We start from the raw sequence: 25,090 nt of genomic DNA, 5'->3' as shown, positions 1-25,090 counted from the left end.
CAAGATAGGAGACAAACAGATCCCTGGAGTTTGCTGACCAGTCAGCCTAGTCGATTTGATGAAGTTCCAGGCCAGTGAGAGACCATCTCAAACAGAAAGAGGAGGCAGCTGAGAAACAATACCTGACATAATACTCTGACTTCCAACTACATAAATAAGTGCAAGTGTGTGTGTGTGTGTGTGTGTGTGTGTGTGTGTGTGTGTCAACAATAGGAGGAATTTTTTAATCATATAAAGAACTTAATTCTAGAATAAAGAAAAATTTGAAACAATACAACATATAGCTCAATTAAAAATATGTAGACTATTTGTATAAAATTTTACCTAAGAATATATAAAAATGGCCAGCAAAAGTCTAAGAATATAGCATGCACATATCCATAAGTATGAATCCCCAGTACCACTAGCACCACCAAAAAAAAAAAAAAAAAAAAAAAAAAAAGCCAATTCTAGGCTTTTTGTCACTGTGACAAATACTGAGAGAAATAGTTTAAAAGAAGAAAGATTTCTTTTGGCTCATAGTCATAGAAGCTGCCTGGTGTCACTGCTTTTACAACTTTGATGAGAAAGAACATCATGGTGGGACGACTGTATGACAGCTGAGGCTGTTCACCTCATGGTAGACAGGAAGCAGAGAACTGGACAGGAAGAATACAGGAACAAGACATATCCTTTAACCCTTCAAGAGCACACCTGTAGAGAGACATACAATGTAACAGTGGACAATAGAGTGTGTGGTAAGAGTGTGAGAGTGAAGAAGAGAGCTAGACAAATATATCTATTTGATTTATTTTTGTGTTTTATTTTAAATGAAAGTTGACTTCTTAAATCAAAAAAAAAGTTTTTGTAGCCAGTCAATGGTACTGTGTGTGTGTTTAATCTCAGCACTTGGGAGACAAGGGCAGGTAGATCTCTGTTGAATTCAAGGGCCAGCTTGTTCTACAGAGTGAATTTCAGGACAGCCAGGGCTATACATAGTTAGAGTCCCTGTCTTAAAAAACCAGAGAAAGCTGGGCAGTGGTGGTGCACGCCTTTAATCCCAGCACTTGGGAGGCAGAGGCAGGCGGATCTCTGAGTTCGAGGCCAGCCTGGTCTACAGAGTGAGTTCCAGGACAGCCAGGACTACACAGAGAAACCCCGTCTTGAAAAACAAAAACAAACAAACAAACAAACAAATAGAGAATAGGGGGTGGTTGTACAAAGTACTTATCTTCTCAAGACTTTTTCAATACATACACTTGATTTCATTCACTTGTTTTTTGTTTTCTACCAACTGTTTTAAACAGTGTGTTTGTTACAAAGCAGAGGTATAAAACCAACCATGCCAGCCCAAGAATCATACAAGCAAGCCTTGGTTGCCAGAATCCTGTTTTGCACTTGTGGGACTGGTCAGCTCACTGTTTGTGTCTATCAAGTATTACAACAGTCTCACTGGCTGACAGCAGTCCTGAACCAGCCTGAGTCAGGCACCTTTGTTGACTTATTGTTTGAACAAACACAATAGGGCTCTAGAGAAAAGAAAAAGACAGAATGCTCCAGTAAAATGTGAGATAAAAGGCCCTTGTGACATTTATGGCTTGATCTAATGTCCTCACCTTAAATAAGATATAAATCAAGAGACACAACATAAGACTTAGAAGCCCCTCAATTTCTTCTGCCTATCTCCTCCAAGAACATGCGTTCCAGCGGACTGTTTTGCTGGCTTTCTCCAGCATGCTCACAGAAGCACATCCATCCTCGTAAGACTATCTTTCTTCTCCCACTTCCCAGACTCATTAAAAGTGGGACGTCCGCCGGGCGATGGTGCACGCCTTTAATCCCAGCACTTGGGAGGCAGAGGCAGGTGGATTTCTGAGTTTGAGGCCAGCCTGGTCTACAGAGTGAGGTCCAGGACAGCCAGGGCTACACAGAGAAACCCTGTCTCGAAAAACCAAAAAAAAAAAAAAAAAAAAAAAAAAAAAAAAAAAAAGCGGGAAGTCCTCCTGAAAGACTCTCAGGAGTTGGCCCTATGCAAATGTATGGAAAGAACAAAGCTCACTTGGCAAAAACTTAACTGTGCCAACATACCTGCTTGAAGCCAGGTATCCTGGCACTATGCCCCCTCCTTTAGACTCTCAATTCTGACTTCAATTAATTCTGAATTAATTGAAGCCCTGACATGTTCTTCACACTGTTCTTCTGATCTTGACAGTCCTGAAAATTCAATCTTTTAAAACTATATTTTCTCTTTAGCTCATGGTTTTAATAAAGTTCATCTCTAGTGGTTCTACACACTTTTAATCCCATCAGAGGTAGAGGCAGGAAGATCTCTATGATTTTCAGGCCAGCCTGGTCTACATAGCAAGTTCCAGGACAACCAAAACTACATAGTGAGACCCTAGCTCAAATAAAACAAAATAACTCTTATCTTTCTAGCATACAGTTTGATAAAAATTGCCAGGTGCCAACTTCTTTTTTAAATTTTTTTATTGGATATTTTATTTACATTTCAGATGTAATCCCCTTTCTCCATTTCCCCCAACCCAGGAACCTCCTATCCCATCCCCCTTCCTCCTGCTTCTATGAGGATATGCCCCCACCCCCCCTCCCACTCCTACCTCCCCACCCACAATTTCCCCCACACTGGGGTGTCCAGCCTTCACTGGACCAAGGACTTCCTCACCCACCTATGCCTGACAATACCAACCAACCAGAGCTCCCAGGGTCTAAGCCACCAGCCTGGGAGCACATAGGGAGGGACCCATGGCCCCAGCTGTATACGTAGGGGAGGATGACATTGTCAGGTGGCAACTTCTAAACACAGGAAAGAAGACATTAAAAACAAAACACCTTTTCCTTGAGGCATACCAGTGTTTAAACAAAAGAGAGGGCCATTTTTTGAAGCTGAAAGTCATTCATTCACAAAACACTTGAAGCATCACTGGAGGTAAGCACTGTGGATACAGAGGGAGGGAGAAATGGACCAGCTTCCATGGAAATGCCCCAATCATACCTTCTCTATGGTGCTACCTAAACATCAGTAAAAGATTAAGCAAATGAGATTCTTCCAGGCAACCTAGGAATTCACCTTGAGGTTGAAGGCAAGCAGGTGGGTCTCACCTGAAGTCCCCTGTAAACCCAATTTATTCCTGGAATAAACTAGACTCCAATGCCCTCCAGATTTGTTCCCCAAATCAATGTGACCTCTAAATAACAGTAAACAAGGCATCCTCAATTCAGATATAGCACCTCTGCCTCTAGAAAATTATGGTTAGGACAGCAATTTTCCCCTTGCTCAGTGACTGAAGGTCAGGCTATATCAGCTCCTCTGCAGCGCTAGTTGTCTGGTCTGTGGGAAACAATCTGTTATAATATAAGGTAGAGAAAATAATGAAGGTCCATCATTATAGAATGAATAAGAGCAGGGACTCTTGAGAAGCTCACAGTCTGATGTGACCAACTCTAGATTGAGAGTTACCATTCAGAGAACTATGACGATGCTGGAGGGACAGCACCCAGGCTGCCAGGAAGAAGATGTGGAAGTTTGAATAAGAATGGCTCCTATAGGCTCATATATTTGAATGCTTAGTCACCAAGGAGTGGAACTATTTGATAGAAGAAATGGGAGGTATGGTCTTGTTGGAGGAAGTGTGTCACTGGGATTGGGCTGTGGGATTTCAAAAGCCCATGCCAGGCCTAGACTCTCTCTGCCCCTCTGCCTACAGATCAGAATGTAGCTCTCAGCTATCGATCCAGTGTCAACCTACATGATGATAATGGACTAAACCTCTGAAACCATAAGCAGGCTACTTTCCTTTATGAGTTGCCTTGATCATTATGTCTCTCAACAGCAATAAAACAGTGACTAAGACAAGCATTCCTGGAATAACTCAAGAAAGAGGAGCAGAGGTCCTCATATCAACAGGAAGAGGGGTGCAGTGAAGAAGGCATCCACAGAGGAGTACACTGCTAAGACTAGAGTTATAAAGACTTCTTAGATGTTCTGGAAACCACAAATGTACTTATGTAACAAAGGCTGAGGGAATCAATGTGGGTTATCAGGAAACAAGGCTGGAGAAGTTAATAAGAAGCTGTTATCATAAAGGGTCTGACCTGGTAAATAAGGGTCCTATACCAGAGGAAGACACAGTAGGGTCAGATCTGCATTCAAAGATGCCTTGCCAGGATCTTCTGGAAAATGCAGTGTGGCAGGCAGCACATGGAGACCAACTCAAGCTTCGTCAGTAGGCTAACAAAAGAAAGACACGAACTAAGCTGCTCACCACGGAAAACAGTCTAATGAAAATATCCCAGTGTGATGTGATGACCAATTGAGTGGGGAAGATGAGAGCAAGAGATACACAGGACACTCTGCAATTTATTTTTTAAAAGCACAAGGTTAGGAATTCTCTTTAGAAGGCTAGGGAGATGGCTCATGAGTAAACACATTTGCTGTGTATGATGTCCTGGGTCTGAATTGAACACCCAAACCCATAGTGACATAGTGTGCATCTATAATCCCAGTGTTCCTATGGTGAGATGAGAGGCAGAGACAAGAGATGCCCAGAAGCCCACAGGCCAGCTATCCTGATGTACATTGCAGCAAACAAGAGACCCTATCTCACACAAGCTGAAAGGAGGAAACTGACACCCAAAGCAATCCTTGGTTCTTCACGCATCTGCTTCTGGTAATATGCACACACATACAAACATATTCACACACAAACAAGTAATTTTTTAAAGGAAAATTCTCATTAGAGATTGATTATCAGGTGAATATCTGAAAGAGAAAACAAAAGCACCCAGGGAGACTGATCCAAATGAGATTCGTTGTATAAAAATCCCAATATCTAAGAAAGATGAATTATCTTCAAATTTTAAATATACTGATTGTTTAAGCTAATTCTAACCACAAAGATTTATTTTAATTTTATTATTTATTTATTTAAGTTTTTCGAGACAGGGTATCTCTGTGTGACCCCGACTGTCCTGGAACTCACTCTGTAGACCAGGCTATCCTAGAACTCACAGAGATCTACCTGCCTCTGAAGCTCAAGTGCTGGGATTAAAGGCATGTGACATCACTGGCTTAATTTGATTTTCTTAATGAATTCCAAATTGAAAAGAAAACATTTTATTACTCTTGATTTGGTCATTTTCTTGAAACATTATGAATATTTTTTATCAGAGCTGTCAAATATCTCAGAATTCTGGATACAGGTTTTCTCATAGTTACACTGTCTATTTGATTAGCTTAAGGGGGAAGTTCCCCTTCAAAAAGTCAATTTCTTAGAAGAGTAAAGATAAACTAAGAAGGAAGCCAAGTTATATTTCTTACTGGCTATGTCCTACAGTTAAAGGGACAATCCCCCTCAGAATGCCACCCAAGGCCTCCCTGTTATCCCTTTTCTATCCCATGACAGCAAGTATGACCCGGAGGAAACTCCCAGTGGAACCCAGAACTTAAGTGAACAGGCTTTAACAAAGGCCACACCATGCTTACCTGTTTACAATTCTTTCCCTCTGTAAATCTTCCAAGCCACAGCACAGCTCTGCAGCATAGAACACAGCTCTCGGCTCCTCAAAGCCAGGATTGCCCAGGTTGTAAATGTGGTACTTCAAATCCCCTCCATTCATCATGGTTAGCACCAAACACAAAGCATCCTTGGTTTCATAAGTGTAGGCTAAACTAACCTAAAGACAACAGCATCATAAAAACAAAGCAAAACAAAAAAACCCTGCTTGTTCACTGCTGACTTACTCTATTTGTCAACAACAATCCAAATTATCTATTAGTTTTATAATTACAACACCGAAACACTATGTGCTTCAGAAAATTTCACACGACACATATCATATGCCTCTGGACCTTTACTTAGCAAAGATCCCATGCAGTTCTGCATGAAAATTGATTAGTTGGGTATTGATTTCTCTACACCATGGTCTGACTGTGGGACCCTAAGAACTTCTAGAGCACCTGCATTCAGTAGTGCTGGCAAGATCTTGCTGTTCCACACTTCAACATTTGGTGGAATTGATCCCTTCAGTTTGAGCCAGGATGGTTAAGGTATAATGGTTTCTGATTGGGGAGTTTTGTTGTTGTTCTTTTACTTTTATGATGCTGAACCATATCCTCAATCCTTGGTTTTGGAAGACTGGGTCTCAATATGTAGCCTAAGTTGTTTTCCAACTTACTGTATCGCTAAATCTATCCTTGAACTGTAATTCTTGTTTTAATTTGCAATGAATGTTCCTCATACTTTTTCATATATTAGTCAGTTGTAGCCTTTTTGTGAAATATCTTTATGCTTTTTGTTTTGCTTTGCTTTTGAAGAAAGGAGGTTTTATCAGGCTGGCCCTGAACTCCTGGGATCAAGTGATCCTTCTGCCTCAGTTTTCTAAGTAGTGAGGATTACAGGTGCATCTGGCCAAAAAAATATTACTCCTCCACCTCTTTCTCCTCATCCTATTAGTTGAACTTAGTGCTTTTTATCTGTCAAGCAGGTACTCTACCACAGAGCTAAATTCCCAAACCCCGATAAGATTTATTCACCTTTCTACTGTCTTATTTGTACACATGCACACATGAGCCCATCCTGCTTAGATTTGATCATGATTATACTTAACTCATTTAATCTCTAAATCAACTGAGAAGAGCCAGTATCTTCACAACACTGAACCGTCCAGTCTGGGAAAATGTTCCCCTCTGTTAGGTATTCTTTAATTTCTTACAATAGCATCTTACTGTATAGAAGTCTTACACATTTTGTAAGACTTTTGCCTAAACTGTGACGGCTCTTGATGCTATTATAAATGTTATCAATATGCTTTCCAGGCTAGGGACATGGTGCACTGGAAGCAGTGCTTGCTGCATTGGCATGAGGACCTAAGTTTTGATCCTAAGTTTTTTTAAAAAAAAAAAAAAAAAAAAAAAGCTGGACATGGCCATGAATGCCTGTGGTCCCAGCCTCAGGGTGGAGAGGAAATGAGGATTCATCAGGCTTGCTAGCCAGGTAGCCCAGCGGGAAAAATGAAGGGTAATAAAGCAGGATATGCAACGTCTCCCTCTGACCACTGGAAACACACACATAGGCATGAACTTGGGGTGTACTCACAAGCACAGACAGACACACACCTCCTAACTACTTGTGGCTGACTCACTTCTGATCATTTAGTTAAACCCCAGGTTAGTTACTAGAAAGTCTAGGATTGTCTCAACATGCAGTTATATTGTTCAGTAATAAAAAGAGTCTTTTGATCCTTTACTTCTTTCTCTAGCTTTAATCCTAATCCTAATGTAACCCTAACCCCTTTCCTTGATTTTGTTGCACTGGTTAGAATTGTTGATCTAATGTTAAGTAGAGATAGTAAGAGTGTGTGTACTAGTCATGGGGCAGCGTTCCAATTGCTCTATATGATGTATTACATGTGCTAGAAAGTAAAGCTAGCTTGCTTAGAGCTCCTAACATTTTGATTGTAAGCTTAGCCTTTAACGTCTGAGCTATCTTTCCAGCTTTCTTAGAACTCGTAATCATGAATGGGACCTAGATTTCAATTAAAGCATTTCTTTGCAGAGGGTTGAGAATGAAGAGGGTGGGATGAAGCATCCATGATACCCCTGCTGTCTACTTTCATCATCAGTTGACATAAGTTGGACCAGAGTTAAACTGCATGGCATTTCCTATTCATGCTTTAAGAAACAAAAACTCTTACTCTCTTCCCTCCTGTAAATGAGTATCAATCCCATATACATTTAATGCATATTAAAATCGTCTTGAAACCCATCTATCATGCCAGCCTTTATCTAAGCCCCAGGACCCAGTGGGGAACAAGACACCAACAGGTTCTGAGTTTCTATTCTGTAAATATCACTCTGATGGACAGAGTGACTAATGCAAAAGTAAGAGAGTGACATTCAAAGCTGAGCAGAAGTGGTGGCCATTTTCCAGAGAAAGGGCCTAATGAGACATCTTAGGAAGCAAGATGGTGGAGGACACACAAGCCTAGTGGCTCAGGGCCTGAAAGGCCGGAAGAGACTCCGATTTCTCTCAGTGAAAAGATGGTCAGAGAAAAACTCAAGTAAGAAAGTGTAGACCAACTTAACTACATAGATTATTGTTTTGTAGAAAAAAAGCAAGGTAGGAACTCTAGAGAGGGTGCTGTTGCAGAGATGCGGTAGCAGTAGGAAGGACCAGGACTTAAGGGTAGGTCAGAACCTGCCAATGATTCATTATAAACAGGAAAAAACCGAATGATAGATAAAATGAAATAAGTCCAGGTTTTTTGAAAGAAGCCAAAAATACAAGAAACAAAACTATGTTGTGTCATAAGCCATAACTACTTATATCCCTCTCATAGAGCTAAATTTGAGGTTTTTATGCTTCAAGGTAATACAACGTGTTTAAACAGCTCTAAGGTGAGTGTCACTTCATTCCCTATGAAACTGTCATAGTAAACACACAGACTCATGCTACTAAATACAGATGCTGGCTATAAAGAGGTGCTTGCTTAGAATATCTGTCTCTACAAAGCAGCTAACCTTGATACCAAGAAATAAATGACTTCAAGGAAATAAATTGTAACACTAAAAGTCATTGTATAACCATTATTCATCCTCTGTCTTAACCAGTCTTCATACTTCAAAGATGCTCCAATGAACACTTAAGTAGGGGTGGGAAAGCTACACTGTATAGCACAGCCTACAACCTGTGACCACTCCTGATTCACAGCAGCTCACTCCACCTTCAGTTCTTACCTGCAATGTACAAGATCCTATAAGTGGAGAATGGTAGTTGAGGGTCCAGTGGCAAACACCTCAGGAGCAGAAAAGAGAGAGAGAGAGAGAGAGAGAGAGAGAGAGAGAGAGAGAGAGAGAGAGAGAGAGAGAGAAAAAAATAAATCAAAGGATGGAAAAGTGATTGAGACCAGAGAAGAGAAGAAGCCCACTTTAGAAGGCCTAGAAAAAGAATCTTTAAGTATAAAGTGATCTTGCTGATGGGCCACGATCAACAGAAGCCAGCTGATATGAGCTTGGCTATCACAAGGTGAAGAAAAAGCACTCATCAGGAACCATCAAGGTGTGAAGAAGACTTGACAGCATGGTATGGTAAATAGCATAAAACTGCTAACAAGTCACAAATCAGTAGCAGGATCAGCACTGCCGTATTCTACCAAGACTAAATATAAAAGGACATCATTACAAAATGAAATGATTTCCAATAGGGGACAGCAAAACTCTACAAAAACTCAATGAAGAAAAATAGCCCCTAAGTCCATGACTTGAATCAGAGTTTGTAACAAACTACTGGCCAAAATGCTATGACTCAAACAGTATATAGGGAAAGACTGTGGTGGTTAAGCTTTTTCATCTTGTCAGGATTTAGAATCACCTAGGAGACAAACCTCTGTGTCTGGGAGGGTGTTTCCAGAAAGTTTTAACTGAGCAAGGAAGACCTACGCTGAACAGTAGAGGTGCCACCCCACGGCCTGTGGTCTCATATTGAATAAAAGGAGAAAACAAGCTGACATCAACAGTCATATCTCTGTTTCCTGACTGCAGATGCAAACTGACCTACCATGTTACATTGGTTGTCATGTCTTGTCTGACATAATAGTCTGTATTCTTTCTCAAAGTGTGAGCTAATATAAACTTTTCCTACTTAAGTTGCTTTAGATATGCTTTTTATCACAACAATAAAAAAAGTAACATGCCATGACTAAAATACTTACTACAAATCTACTATGCAATTTTTCTAAGAATCTTTTTTCATTCAGAGCCATGGTTTCACCTCTCCTCTTCTTTATTCTTTTTTTTTCTAGTTTTTTGCAGGCATACATTTTTCCTGTAGCTCGTACTTGACAGGCACAAACCTAGTTTGAAGGGGGAAAAGATTTATATATAACTGACATTTTTAGGGCATATGAATAAAACTTTTTTTCCCTATGATAATCTTCCCTGGTAAAGGCTAGATACTACATGTAATAAGCCAAGGCCATCTGGGTACTGATAACTGGATCTTCCTTGGACTCCCAGTTTCTTGTCACTAGTAGCTGCTGGGAACGAAGTAAATGAAACCGTGCTTTATCAAGATGCAAAGGAAACTTGTTTTTCTTTGTGATCATGCTGAGTCTATTTAAGTATGTCCTGATATGTCTTTAGATTCTTATAAAAGCAACATTTTAGAATATAAAATTTGAATAACTCTGGGTTTGGTTTTGGTTTGGTTTGTTTTTTGTTTTCTTAAAAAGTTCAAGGCTAGGTATAACAGCTCCATATACTTAGGAAGCTAAAGCAGGGCCTATCACTCTCCTGCCAAAGATGAGGTCAAGATGGCAACCCAAGATCACACAACAGGAAATGGCAAGCAGGACTTGACCCTGGGCTTGCACAGCTGTTAAGTACATATACTTCTCACAACATTGTGCTAGCTTTGGAACCAGTCATACACCCAAATGCTTTCCACCATGCTTCCCTTAGGAAGCTGTACATTAACTTGATAGCACTTAAAGCACAAGCAAGAAAATTAAATTACTGTTGGCAAAATAAGTAAATTACCTACCTTCCAAGCTCACTGGGACAAGTAGGTATTAATGCTAGAAACTGAGGCTGACAAGGAACTATAACTTACTGAGTTAGTGCAGGGTTGCACTTACTCAGTAAGGCTCCTGTTGTATAAATCATTTAATCCAGACGTGGGGTTTCTACTCTACTTTAGACCATTTAGTTCCCAGATAAAAGACACATACAACCTTTATATTTACAATAAACCTTAATCAGCACAAGAACTGGACTGATATCTTCTAAGCTATTAGAATCTACTTTCCTATGGGTAATCCCAAATTATTTATTGTTACTTATTATGTTTCAACTGGGCTGTTCTTAACTCCAATTGGCCAGTCTTCAGGGCCACATTTTTATGGCTCACCTAACCCATGACAGCTTCTCCTTCCCTTTTCACTTCCTCCTCCTCATGGTTCTCCTCTGACACCAAGCCTGGGAAACCTAAACCCCCACCTATGTCTCTTCTTCCCAACTACTGGCTGTTGGTATTTTTATTTACCAATCAGAAATAACTTAGGGGCAGGGTCTCAGGTCTACATACAGACTTCAGCTCTTGGGGGCCTACACTTAGCATTACAATAGACAATAAGACCAAACCTCAACAGGCTCCCTCTAACAGACACTCAAGAGTAGAAACAGACCACACATGGTTCTCCAGCCTTGCCTTAGAGCCTAAAATACCCACAAAAGGCCTGCAAAGAGCTACCACAGCTAATTCATCCAACGAACTTTTTGTTAGAAAGCCCAAGTAAATATATCCAAATATAATCTATATCATCTTTCACAATGATTAAATTGTTCGTGTGATCCTACTGAACATATCTTAAATCATATGTGTGATATCATTAGAATTTCATTTATTTTAAACAAAAGTTCCAGCTCCCTAAAACTTTTCCTCTGTTCCTTGACAAAATCTAAAGTTTTGTACATGGAGATCAACAACAGCAGCACGAACTACAGAGAGGAAAGTCTCTGGTCTAGGACATTCCACAGAGGTTTCTCACAGACCATCCCATAAAAGGGCTTAAAACAATGTTGGGTGAATTAGCCAAATACAAATCTATAAGTTGTGCAAGCATCCAGCTGTGTAAGGGGTACACCTCCAACAGGAAGTGATGACAGTTCTGGCCCACTTCCTTCACTTCAATATGTAAATGGCTAACAGAGCTCACTTGAGCACAGTAACTCTGAAGCTGGTTTCCTAATTTTGAGACAGTGCTGGTAGATTCTGCTTTTATTTTAAATTAGAATTCAAGAGCATGTATGATTTCATTCACATCTGGGCAGTGTAACCTGCCTCTGTTTTTAAAAAGTGTTAATTCTTAATGGCATGCATGCCTGTCTCATGTGGAGTCAGAAATCCAGAGATTGAACATGATCACTCCAGATAATTAATGAAACAGTTAACATCTCTTTAAATTATCACAACAGAACTGTGTGCTATTCTCTATCTAGCTGCTACAAATGATCTCTATCCAGGACAATCATTGTATTTAAAACATACCCCTCAAATCTGTGTGACATTTCCCTAGAATTTTTCTGAATTCATACATTTTAAAATACTCTTTTAAAGGTGTTGGGGATCATACTCAAGGCCTTGCATATATGAGGCAAGGACTGTACTATGTTCTCTATCCCTAGATCAGCACACTTTTTTTCTCAGACAGGGTACTCACTATGTAATCCAGGCTAGTCTAGAACTTGCTATCTTTGTAACTTAGCTTCCCAATTACAGGAGGTATACATCATCACAAGAGGCCCTGAACACCTTTTAATTCAGGTATAAGGTACATCTATGTCTATACTGATTAGTTTTTAATCATCAATTTGACACAACCTAGAGCTTAGAATAAGAAATTTCAATTGAAGAACAGTCTCCATCAGATTGCCCTGGGGCACGTCTGTAGGCCATCTTCTTGGTTGTTAATTATAGAGGAGGGTCCAACCACCCTGGCCAGGTGTGCCTGGGTTGTATAAGAAAGCTGGTTTAGCATGACCCAGAGGAAGGAAGCATCCATGGAGCTGCTTCAAATTCCTGCTTGAATTCATGCTGTGGCCATCCTTGATGATAGTTGGAGACTTCAAAGTATAAGACAAACCCTTTCCTCCATGAGGTCCTTTTGATCAGTGTTTTATTGCAGCACTAGAAAGCAAACTAAGACAATGTCAAAACACAGCCAAGTTAAATAAACATATTTGACAATGTCATCTGGTTAAATACAATGGCATGTATTTATTTGTGGTCCCAGCTTACTGAGGCACTAGGAGTTCTTGAGCCCAGAACCTAACTTGGAAAAGCTAGTGAGACTTTATCCCTTTAAAAATAAGTAGAACTCTATACAACATAAACTTCAGAGCTAGTCCTAAATAACAGAAATTTCACAAATTTTTCAATCTAGACAAACTGCCTGACTTGAATATCAACCATGAAAAAAATAGTTTCTGTCAGAATGGAAAGGGTAAGGTGAAGTCACAAAGATAAGAAGTTTGTTATGTTGTGGTGGTGGGTTTTTTTTTTTTTTTTTTTTTTTTTTTTTTTTTTCTTTCTTGAGACAGGGTTTCTCTGTATAGCCATGGCTGTACTAGAACTTACTCTGTAAACCCAAACTCAGAAATCTGCCTGTCTCTGCCTCCCAAGTGCTGGGATTAAAGGCATGCGCCACCACTGCCCGGCTTATGTTGTTTTAAAGCTTAAAGCAAAGTACATTTTGTTCAAAGATCCACCTTCATTTCAAATTGCCTGAAACTATTCTCAAGATACACAATAAAGAGATAAGTGTATTGGCAAAGGAGGTACATTACCTGAACTCATATGTGTGGATGGCCAGCTATCTCTCTAACAGAATTACTGCCGTAACTGGCACAGGTTACTCACCTCTCCAAATCCGCCTTTTCCTAGAACTCTATATTGTCTGAATGTGCTCTTTGTCACTGGACGCCTAACCAATTAAAAAAAAAGTTATAGATGTCATATTGCACTGTTATTATAAAATAGAAAAGCCTACCTAGAGCTGGTGTTAACCCTGTCTGGCCCATATTACCTAAAACAGAGTGCCTAAGATGAAGGCGTCTATGCTCAGGACTCATAGCTCTCATTTTTTCATTCAGAGAAACAAGCATATTTAAAATTTATTAAAGACACTGACACAAATACAGAACAGCTCAATTATCCTCTGTAATTTAAGATAAGTATGCAAGCAGTACATTCTAGGAAATATCTATGTTTACAGTTCATGGAACAATCTTTTTTTTTTTTTTCCAAGGAAAAATCTTTGGCATACTTTCCAACCTGTCAAAAGGCACTGAAGAAAACTATATGAACATAGCACACTTTTCTTTATGTAAAGTACCTCAAAATGTAACCTCTCGAAAAGAAATGCGTGTGTGTGTATGTGTGTGAAAGAGAGAGAGAGAAGAGAGAGAGAGACAGACAGACAGACAGACAGACAGACAGACAGGGGCGGGGTAGCACACACTTTTTATCCCAGTATTCAGGATGCAAAGGCATGCAGATCTGTTTAAGGTCAGCCTGGTCTACACAGCAAGTTTGAGACCAACCAGACTATATAATGAAACCTCATCTCAAAAATGGGGGTGAGGAGTCAGATGTCAATTATTAGTGGTAATTTATAATAATCAACCATTTTAGAAATAGTAAATAGAAATAGTAATCACAATTGTACTGATAGTATTTTTATGGCACTTTTTTTGTGCACCAAACCCTGAACTAAGCATTGTACATGCATCTCCCAGCAAGAGTCAAGCAGTGCAGAGTTTGTGGTTGTTTGAATAAAAATGGCCCCAATAGGCTCACAGGGGAGTGGCATTATTGAGAGGTGTGGCTTTGCTGGAGTAGGAGTGGCCTTGCTGGAGAAAATGTATCACTGAGCATGAGCTTTGGGTTTTCAGAAGCAGGTTCAGCTTCATTCTGTCTTCCTGCTGCCTGCCAATATGTATGTAGAACTCTCAGCTATCTCTCCAGCACCACGTCTGCCTGTATGCCACCATGATAATAATGGAATAAATCTACGAACTGTAAACCAATCCCAATTAAATGTTTTCCTTTATAAGAGTTGACATGGTCATGGTGTCTCTTTGCAGCAATAGAAACACTAACTAAGACAGGGGTGTAAGTATCTCTGTACTGAAAACGGATCTATAGCTCATAGTGGTTAAGTCACTTCCTTAATGCTACACAACTAACAAGAATTTGAACAGAGGCTTAGACTGTAAAGTTTCAACCACTCCATTGTATTCCTATAAGTCCAAAATGTGTAATTTTCTAACCTTGTACCATCAGCATTAACTACCATTTTAAAGAAAAAGAATGGAGTCTACTGAATCAGAAGAAATTATATAATATTCTACCTATTGAAGATTTCTATGTAAAATAATATGTACAATCAAGATTTCCAATAGTATAGTAATAGATAGAAAAGTTAACATCAAAGAGTATGCATTGTGAGAAGTTACTACTTTTAGTTACTATTAAATTAAAACCTACCTTTCTAGCCATTTCCATTGTAAAAATCGATTATAGTAGGTACTCTCTTGGTATTCTTTAAATGGTGTTTCACTCAAATACTTATAGACAATTCTAGAAAAGATTTTACACAATTATATATCATGTAAGAATATGAGAGATAAGTCACAGTAAAGAAACATTCAGTGATACTGTTGACCCTTATACACAATTCAGTATACAGAATTTGCTATTATAGAAGTTCATAGATTCCAATATTATCCACGAACATATAAAAAATTTTTAAAGAAATGGAATCTTGGGCTGGGGAGATGGCTCAGTGGTTAAGTCTGCTCTTCCAGAGCTCCTGAGTTCAATTCCCAGAAACCACATGGTAGCTCACAACCATCTGTAATGGGGTCTGTTACCCTCTTCTGGCATACAAGCAGAACTATACTGTAAACATAATAAATAAATCTTTTTTTAAAAAAAAGAAAAAGAAATGGAATCCCTTTACTCTCTAAAAGTTGGTTTTTATGTATATGGACATAAAATAAATAATAACTCATTAATGAGGCTAGGAAAATTATTCAGTCAGTAGAGTGCCTTCTTTTTAGACATGAAGACCTAAGTCTGGATCCTCAGAACCCAGGCAAAAAGCCAAGCTTGACTGTGTATACCTGTAATCTCAACCCTTGGGAGGTAGAGACAAGTGGATCAGGAATTCATGAATATCTTTGACACAGAGTGATCAAGATTAGTGTAGGCTACATGAGAGCCTCTCTCAAAAGCTTGATATTACAGCCTTAGCTTATGAGTGTGAGTAGGGGAGTGAAGAACAAAAGATACTGAGGGCTGTGCTGGCCAGCCAGTCTAGCCAAAATAGCCAGGTCCATATTCAAGGAGAGACTCTATATCAAGAAAAAAAAAAAAAAAATTAGATAGAGCACAACTGAAGAAAACAATTTTGATCTTTGGCATCCACATGTACACACACATACAAATACCAACATCTACTCACACAGACACACACACAGACACACACACAGACACACAGAATATAAGAAGGTAATAGTTTAAAAGGCATTCGAGGTGTGTGCACAAGTGTGCATTTCATGAAAAAGTCGGCCTTTACCAACAAAACTAAAGTGTTTAAATGTATAATTATAGTCCTATGGTAGGAAATAATGTATGTTACAACATCTTTTTTTAATGTACACCTAATACATTATTTGCTGTTATACATCTGTGTGTCTGTATGTATTATATGTGTGCACAATGAGTGCATGTATATGTAGTATATTGACTCAAACTCCTGAAATACACTTATCTTCACCCCCCTCGTCCCCCTCACCCGATCCTTGATGCTGGGATTATAGGCACAAGTAGTCATATTGGGCTTTTCTATGAGTATAGGAAAGCTGAATTCAGGTCCCGTTGCTTTAAGGGCAAACTGTCTTACCAACGGAGCAATCTCCCTATACTACATAGTTCTTGGAGACACTGTATGAAACTATCCCTGTCCCTTGGATCTTATTTATAATTCTATTATAGGAGTAATAAAATTCTTACTTGGAAGACTAGAGATATGGTTCAGTAATAAAGTGCTTACAAAATGTGTGACACTCTGGGTTCAATCCCTGATACCACAAAAACAGAACAAGGGCAGGTACACTACTTGTAAGAGAACGGGACAGACAGAGGGCAAGTCCACATTAGCACATCTATTGTTGTTGTCTTTGTTCATAAATATTTTTAAAGGAAGTTCAATTCACTAGAACACCAGGAATATGAATATTGAGTGAGAACAAGCAAAAGATGAAAAAATTAAAAATCTTGATGGGAATAGTGACACACACCTTTAATCCAAGCACTCAGTAGGCAGAACCAGATGGATCTCTGTGAGTTCACAGCTAACTTGGTCTATACAGTGAGTTTCATTCCAGCCAGGATTACACATTAAGACTGTCTCAAAAAAATTGTTGTACAGAGAAAAATCTATTCTAATGTCATGCCTGGCTAGAAAAGCAGCAGCAGCAACCATTCATTCATGTATGGATGTAGGATTGCTAGCTGAGTTTCCCACTGAAGGGAATAAACGTCTAAGCCATTTATCTCCTTAGCATGCAGAGTGTCTATACCTCAAGAGGTAGCCTGGGTAGATGGGGAGCCTTGACTTGTTTTTTTTTTTTTTTTAAACTTTTATTCTTCTCTCATACATTCATACTGCAGTTTCCCCTCCCTCCACTCCTCTCAGTCCCTTTCAAAACTTACCTCTTCCCCAGATCAACTCTTCCTCTCACCCCTACCCTACCCCCCAAAAAAGAGAAAAAAAAAAAAACAAGTGTCTCAGGGATATCTATCAAACATAGCCTAACAAGATACAATAAGACTGGGCACAAGCTCTTACACCATGGTTGGACATGGAAACCCAGTAGAAGGAAGAGGGTTTCAATTGCAAGCAAGAGTCAGAGATAGCCCCTATTCCATATTGGAAGTCTCACAAGAACACTAAGCTGCACAACCATAAGGTATGACCTAGCTCAGACCATACAGGGTCTTTTTGTTACTTCAGTTTCTGTGAGTCCCTATGATCCCCGCTTAGTTGATTCTGTGGCTCATGTTCTCGTGGTGTCCTTAAACCCTCTGGCTCCTACAATCCTTCCTCCGCCTATTCTGCAGTGTTGACTGTGTTCCCATCAGTTGCTGTATGATGCCTCTCGGATCACAATTGGACTACCACCAACCTATAAGTATAGCAGAATGTCATTTTCACTGCCCCCTACACCTCTGCCAGTAATGTTTGGCTCTATCCTGGATCTCTGGGCTGTGTTGCCTCTGGTTCCTGGCCATCCAGAGAGTGTCAGGTATGGGCTCCCTCTTGTGGCATGGGCTATAAGTTGGACTAGTGGCTGGCCATTCCCACAAGTTCTGTGCCACCATTGCCCCAACATGTCTTGCAGACAGGACAGATTATAGGTCGAAGGTTTTATGGCTGAGTTTACGTCCGAGTTCCAATGCTAAGAGCCTTGCCTAGTTATAGAAGATGGCCAGTTCCCCCATTACTCCGGATCCACCACTATTAAGAGACTTCTCTAGAGTCACTCTCATGGATTCCAGGGAGTATCCACTACACTATATTTCTACATCACTCCCACAATTGCCCCCCAATTTCCCAGTACTCTTTCCCTAAGTCTCCAACTCCCATCCCCTGCCTGATCCCTGCTGTTCCCATCACCACCCATCCACAAAAAACCTTGACTTTTCAAATCAGGCCCCACTACAGTGCAGTTGCATACCCCACAAAACCACTCTCTATCTCTTACAAGTGGTACACGGCTGTCTACAGTGTGAGGGATACATCCAAAGATCTCATACAGAGAAATCATGGCTTATTGATTGAATAAATAAATGAGGAAATTCAACTTTCTTTAGTGGTCTTGTATCCTGCTTACAACATCAAGATAGACCAAAATAAGGAGATTTGAAAACTTTCTTGGGCTTAAAAAATGTAAGAAGAAAGCTCTTTGGGCTCACCATCATATGTGTAGTCTGTCACTAACAGAAAGGCCTCCATGACACATGACTATACCAACAGGAGTCAAAAGTTCTTACATTTGTTTCCACAGCTACTGAAAATAGTCCATCCTTCTGAACTGACTACCCTTTTCTTATTTCTGCTCCCAACTTAAAGCCTGTCTCTAGCACTGGGGTATGACTTCTTTAGAGTAACAGTACTTTCCAACACATGCAGTTTGGTGTCTGTATCTTCCCTCTACCAACACAGTTCTAATGAAGATGACAAAGGTCTCCAATGGTAAAGGAAGAAGAGAGCTACCATATTGAGTTAAGGAATGTCAGGGATGAAGAGATGGAAATGTCCATAGTCTTTCTTCATTTAACACATTCTTCTTTGTCACAGGACCTACATCAATTATTCCTAAGCCCTAAATCCAGTCTCTCAGCCACACAGGTGACAGTGGTGATTAAAACTATTCATTTCTCAGCTTTGTTTGATTATTCAGACACACCTAAAACCCCAAAAGTCTGTGGAATTTACCATTGCTTACCAGCCTCCTAATAACCTCTAAGGCCTACTCTTGTCCTTCATTACTGTATAGTCAGGTTTCTCTAGAGAAACAGAACTGATGGCATGAATATATGGAATATATTAGAATGGCTTATAAATTTGTGGTCTAGCTAGTTCAACAGTGGCTGTCTACCAATGGAAAATCAAGAATACAGCAGTTCTTCAGTCTAGGAGGCTGGATGTCTCAGCTGGTCTTCAGCATACACTGGAATACCAAAGAAATAGGTTCTAATTTGAAAAAATACACTTACTAGAGAGAGTAAGAGCAAACAGGCAAAAATTAAGAGCTTCCTTCTTCCATGTTTATACATAGGCCAGAAGGTATTGCCCAGATTTAAGACGGATTTTCTCACCTCAAAAGATCTGTATTTGGTGTGGGTCTTCCCATTTCAAATAACTTAAATTAAGAAAAAATCCTTAAAGGTGTTTCCAGTCACTTGGGTTTTGGTTAATTCCAGTTGTAGACAAGCTGACAACCAAGAATAGACATCACAAGTCTATCCCTTGTCAACATGACACACAATAATATCTCATGTCATGATTAATTTCCACATGGAAGCAATAACCAGGTCATAATTATGCCTAACATGATATAACCATCCCATGTACAACTGCAAACACATTATAAATTTTAGTATAGGTGGCAATGTCCATTTGAGGGGTATCCTTTTAGTACTTCAAGACTTAAATATGATTATCTGTTGGAACACAGTCCAAGATTGGAGTAGTGTGGGAATTCTGAATGCTTATGAAAAAAATGCCAAAAACCCCAAGAGTCTTGTGAACTCAGTTTTTTCAAAAACATTGTTCTTGGAATGTGCTTTTGAGCCCCTCCAGATATAGTGGATAGGAGTGAGTTTGCTTTTTATTCCTTACATTTGGCTTTTATTACTTGTTTATGTCTCTATGGAAAGTGTTTTTTCCAGGTGCAGCTTATTGTTGTGGTTGAACACCTTAGTAGTGTGATTCTTCTTAACCCCCAGGGTATAAGTTGCCTGGTATTCTGATTGGAGTTGGCTATTGCACGAGACTTTAGTCCACCTCATTTTCAGGCTCCATTCTCATACAAATATCTGCACAAACACATCTTAACAAAACATGACAGAAATACTCATGACAATTATAATCTTTGTTTCAAAACTGATCACATGGCCTTAGCTGATATTTATAAGTACCTTCTTCTACTGCCCATTCTGTATTTCCTCCACCCTCAGCAAGCACCTCGGCTGGTTTTGGCCAATCCTGTCATGATCTATGCCTTCATTCCTAAAGGGTCTGTGCCCTTTGTCATCCTGCCAGGACTGGGTTGTAGTTTCCCACTGACTGTAATAACAGAACCTGGTATCACCAAGAGACACCCCAAAGGATCTCCTGAATTCCCGACATAATCTTTCTTACCTCCATTATGGAGAAGCAATCTAATTTCCCTATGGTAACAGGCTCAATCAGCCCCTCCTAACACTGTTGGTTTAAGGGCATTAGGAGCCCAATGTGGCCAGGGGGAAGTCTGAGCTTCCAGTTCAATGGAATGTTTGTTGTATCTCTTGGTAGGTGCGCTCCCCACTCTGGTACCAAAACTTCTAGGCTAGTAAGAACTTAAAGTCACAGGAACAGGAAGCAAAAATTTTCCTAATGGCTCACTAGAGGTGACAGTGGGTAGAACTATTTCCTTTTCTAATGATGATTCATGGACCCATGGATCCTGGCTATACCACATATGAGACACAAGCATCTTTACATCCTTTGCTCATTTGGAGAGGGCCACATACTTCTTCCCCAAATGTCTTTCTTACCAATTTCCAATCATGCCCAAAATTCCTAAGTCCCTGACCATCTAGTCAATCCACTGGCTACAACCCATCAATTAGTGAACAATCACATATATGGCCATTTCTCCTTTCAAACAAAATGTATGAGCATGTATACCACTTCCTTTTGCCAGTATCCTTCAGGGTTGTCCAGGAAAGGGGTTTAATGCTGCAGCTGTCTATTTTGGGGTGGTGCCTGCATAACATGCAGAACCATCAGTAAACCAGGCCTTAGTCTTCTCTTTCTCAGTCAACTGATCATAGGACACACCACATGAGGCTAAAGGTGCATGTTTGGTAGTATACAGCATTATAATGGGACTAGAAACCACAGATATTTGGGCAACTTCTTCATGTAATGTGCTTGTGTCTTCAGGACCTGCCTGGGTCCAACATATATATACTACTTCCATTTGATAACCGATTGTAACCTGGCAGTGGTATCACATGCCTTTACTTCCAGTACTTGGAAGAGGCAGGAAGATCTCTGAGTCTGAAGTCAGCATGATCTACAGAATGAGTTCTAAGACAGTCAGGGCTACACAGAGAAACCCTGGGAGGTGGTGGGGTTGCTATAATGGAACACTGTTGTGTACATCCTACTTTATAGACTAGGGATCAGATACTCATCTCTCTTGCACATACTTTCCTTCCCTCCAAGCTCCTCTAAACTGTAGCCAGAACAAGTTTTATATTGTTTTCTGTTTTTCTTTTTTTTCTTTTTGTTCTGTATTGTTGGGTTTTGTTGTTGTTTGCTCTTTTGAAGACAGGGTCTTTTTAAAGATTTATTCATTTTTATGTGTGCGTTGCCTGCATTTATGTCTGTGTAAACATGCCAGGCCCCCAGGAACTGGAGTTACAAACAGTTGTGAATTACCATGTAAGTGCTGGGAATTAAACCCTGGTCCTCTGGAAGAACAGTCATTGTTCTTAACCATTGAGCCATCTCTCCAGTCCCCAGATACAGGGTCTTGATATGTAGTCAAAGTCTGCCTCAAACCATGATCCTTCTGCCACTACTGCCTGCACTTAGGAGACACAGGTATGTTGGACCACATCTGACCAGAGAAATCTTTGAAAACCACAATGAAAATGTCATTTAAATATCCTCTGAGCTCAAGACAAGCTTTTCCACATTTCTTTGGGCTTTAGTGTCCTTTTTGTGAGATAAGTGACTGTCCACACAGCTACACCAAACACCCCCTCTTTATTACCAGATTACCTTGGAAACCACTTCTTCCTTCCTCTGTCACAAGGAAACTGAACTTAGTCAAATGTCCTGCTTAAGAACTTCCTTTTTCCATATCCAGAGGAAAACACGTTGAGAAAATGCTTAGGTTTAGGAAAAAATGTTTAGGCTCTTCTCAAGCCAGACATAAGCATATGGAAAGCAGAAGACAGATGGCTCAGAGTTATGATAGAAATGTTATGATATCGGCTTGACACCATGACCCTCTTCAGTACAACCTTTATGTACATGTGATCATTAATTTTCACTTAACCCTTTCTACACAAAATTAGTGAAGGGGATAATTTTAATTGAAAAACTATTCAGATAAGAACTTAACGTGTATAAACTAAACACAACAAACTTCCTGTCGTCCTTTGTCTTGAAGTCACCAACAGATAATACACACATAAACCATATGTAGAAAAAGACACATGCTTTGACCATCCTAGAACTTCAGAAGTAGGAGCAGAAGGATCAGATACTCAAGGTCAACTTTAGCTTACAAAGTGAGTCTCAAGCCTGCCTAAGTTATATCAAACCTGTCTCAACATCCCAAACACCCGTAATACATGCAAGGCTGAGCACTGAACACTTACCCAGCACATTCTTTGAAAACATTTTGAGAGGGAGAATTCTGCTTCAGATTCCATTTACACTCTTTCACAATAGCTGGAGGTATCTGTGGTAAGAGGACTTCTGACTTCTGAATATTGCACAAACCAAATATATATCAATTAGTGTTTTCATAGTTTGTGAATCATACAAAGAACCTAATGCCTACTATAAAAATTTTAAACTATATGAAATAATAAGTCAAAGTATCACCCCAGTACCACACTTCAGCATTCAGCCCATTTTCTGTTTTCTAAGCCTTTTGTTACGAACTCAAAACACATACAGAACAGAGAACAGGATCTCTGATCTCTTTGATCTCCTGTTTTAGCCAAAAGATAAGAATAGCAAGTCTGGGGTGTGGCTGATAAGTAGAATGTTTGTCTAGTATATAAACAGGCTTAGTCCTCAGCACTGAACAAGCCTAGCATGAAAAACACCCTATGTCTATGAATGCATGGCTGGATAGATATAAAAAGGGAAAAAGACTATTATTGTTGTTATTATTATGTTGTTGTTATTATATGGGTGTTTTGTTTACATGTGTGTAGTGCCAACAGAAGAAAGCATGAGACTCCCTCAATGAAGTTATAGACAGTTGAGCCATCATGTGGGTGCTGAGAGTTGAACCCAGGTCCTCTAGAAGAAAACCAGTGCTCTTAACCACTGAGCCACCATTCCAGCCCAAGAAAAGGCTTTTAAAAAGACATTCCTAGGCCAAGGACATAGCTCAATGGCATAATATTTGCCTTGAGTTCAATCCCTAGCAATGCAAAATTAATTTTTCAAAATTACAAAATTGACTCATTCTAATTCTACAACATGGACAATCATTTTAAAACATTATACTGAATAAAAATAAACCAGTCCCAAAAGAATTAGCTTCACTTATGGATATATATGTGGGCAGTAAATCTGAAAATGTTAAAAAGTAGAAGAGTAATTGGTATGTGTGGGAAAGATTAGACTGCTGTTAGTGCTTTCTTTTTGCAAGATAAAAATGTTCTAGAGGTTGTTTACATAACAGTTTAAATATACTTAACTACTAAACTATACAATTAGAAATAGATACCACACTCTGGTCACAGCACATGGAGAAATCAAGTTGGTACTGACCAAGAAGCTTTCATCTGGCTGATTCACTTTCATAGTATCCAAAGGTGGTATGTAAGTTTCTAGGGAAGAACATTCATCAACAGTCTTAAGCAGCTGTGAGCACTGTGAGCTACCATATGGACAGCATTGTGGGGTGTGTTCATCAGTGGCACAAATGTCATGGGGATAACAAATCACTTTCCGGTTGGATTTAAGGCCAACTCTGTGGGAGGAAACTCATACCTATTACTGTAAATCTGGCCCAAAATACATGATCAGGGAGTTCATAGGCCCCAGGGTAAATATAGTATTATTTTGTTAAATGGACATAATAACAAACTGTACCTCAAATTTGTATCTCTCTACCCATAGACCAGTAAAGCTCTTAGTCCACCCCAGAGAATTTTCTTTATGCAGTGGTTGGTGGTTAATACAGAAAAATCACAATTGGTCAAAATATAAAGAATAAGTGTCTATAGAATCCTCAGCCACAATGGCACATAAGGTTCTTTACCCCTAAGATTCAGCAATTCAATTTGGAAGAGGGGACAGAAAGAGGATATCAGATTCTCTTCTATAACTTCTATAACTGGAGTGACAGATGGTTGTAAGCCACTGTGAGGGTGCTGGGAATCCAAACCAGGTGGCTCTAAGAGCCACCAGTGCTCTTTTTTTTTTTTTTTTTTTTCTTCAAACTGTCTTTATTAGTACCTGTCAGGATCCCAGCTTTTATGAAACAAGGGTTGAGAATTCATGGCTTACATAAATTATTTTTTTCTTTATTTCTTTTTCTTTCTTTCTTTCTTTTTTTAAATTGGGTATTATATTTACATTTCAGATTTTATCCTCTTACCCCATTTCCCCCCACCACCTAGAAACCTCCTATCCCATCCCCCCTCCTCATGCTTCTATGAGGCTGAACTGTCCCTCCTAGATCCCATTTCTACTTCTTTTTCCTACCTAACTGTCTTGGCTAGAACCAACACCAAGGAATTTCAAGTCAAATCTCTAGCTCAATAGATAAAGCAAAAATAAACTATCTTGTCTTGTTCCTAATCTTAGAGAGAACATGTAATCTTTCATATTTAAATGTGATGTGACCTGTATTTGCAGATGCCCTTTATTAAGCTGAACAAGTTCCATTCCAATCCTAGTTTGGCTATGAGTTGTGCATGTCTTTAATCCTAGCACTTGGGAGACAGAGGCAGGCTGATCTCTTTGAGTTCAATGCCACCCTGGTCTGCAGAGTGAG

At 39.6% G+C, this 25,090-nt stretch overlaps 1 protein-coding gene across 11 annotated transcripts in view; it reads right to left on the bottom strand.

Moving 5' to 3' along the window:
• Positions 1–25,090, bottom strand: part of Grk4 (G protein-coupled receptor kinase 4) — an 83,950-nt gene that overhangs the window by 37,542 nt on the left and 21,318 nt on the right. For 6 of the 11 annotated variants that reach the window (XM_076938330.1, XM_034509215.2, XM_076938333.1 and 3 more), the window contains 5 exons: positions 22,728–22,834; positions 15,045–15,137; positions 13,416–13,479; positions 9,709–9,849; positions 5,483–5,673 (listed from right to left, as the gene is read on the bottom strand). In XM_076938330.1, the coding sequence (XP_076794445.1) occupies positions 5,483–5,673; positions 9,709–9,849; positions 13,416–13,479; positions 15,045–15,137; positions 22,728–22,834 (596 nt within the window). Of the gene's footprint in view, positions 1–5,482; positions 5,674–8,734; positions 8,788–9,708; positions 9,850–13,415; positions 13,480–15,044; positions 15,138–22,727; positions 22,835–25,090 lie in introns of those variants that run through there. The other 5 variants (XM_076938331.1, XM_076938337.1, XM_076938336.1 and 2 more) reach the window with 5 other exon arrangements.

This window comes from Arvicanthis niloticus, chromosome 7 (assembly GCF_011762505.2).
Source record: "Arvicanthis niloticus isolate mArvNil1 chromosome 7, mArvNil1.pat.X, whole genome shotgun sequence".
Taxonomy (NCBI): Eukaryota; Metazoa; Chordata; class Mammalia; order Rodentia; family Muridae; genus Arvicanthis; species Arvicanthis niloticus.
Note: the sequence above shows the minus strand (reverse complement) of the source record. Positions and strands in the feature narration are given on the sequence as shown.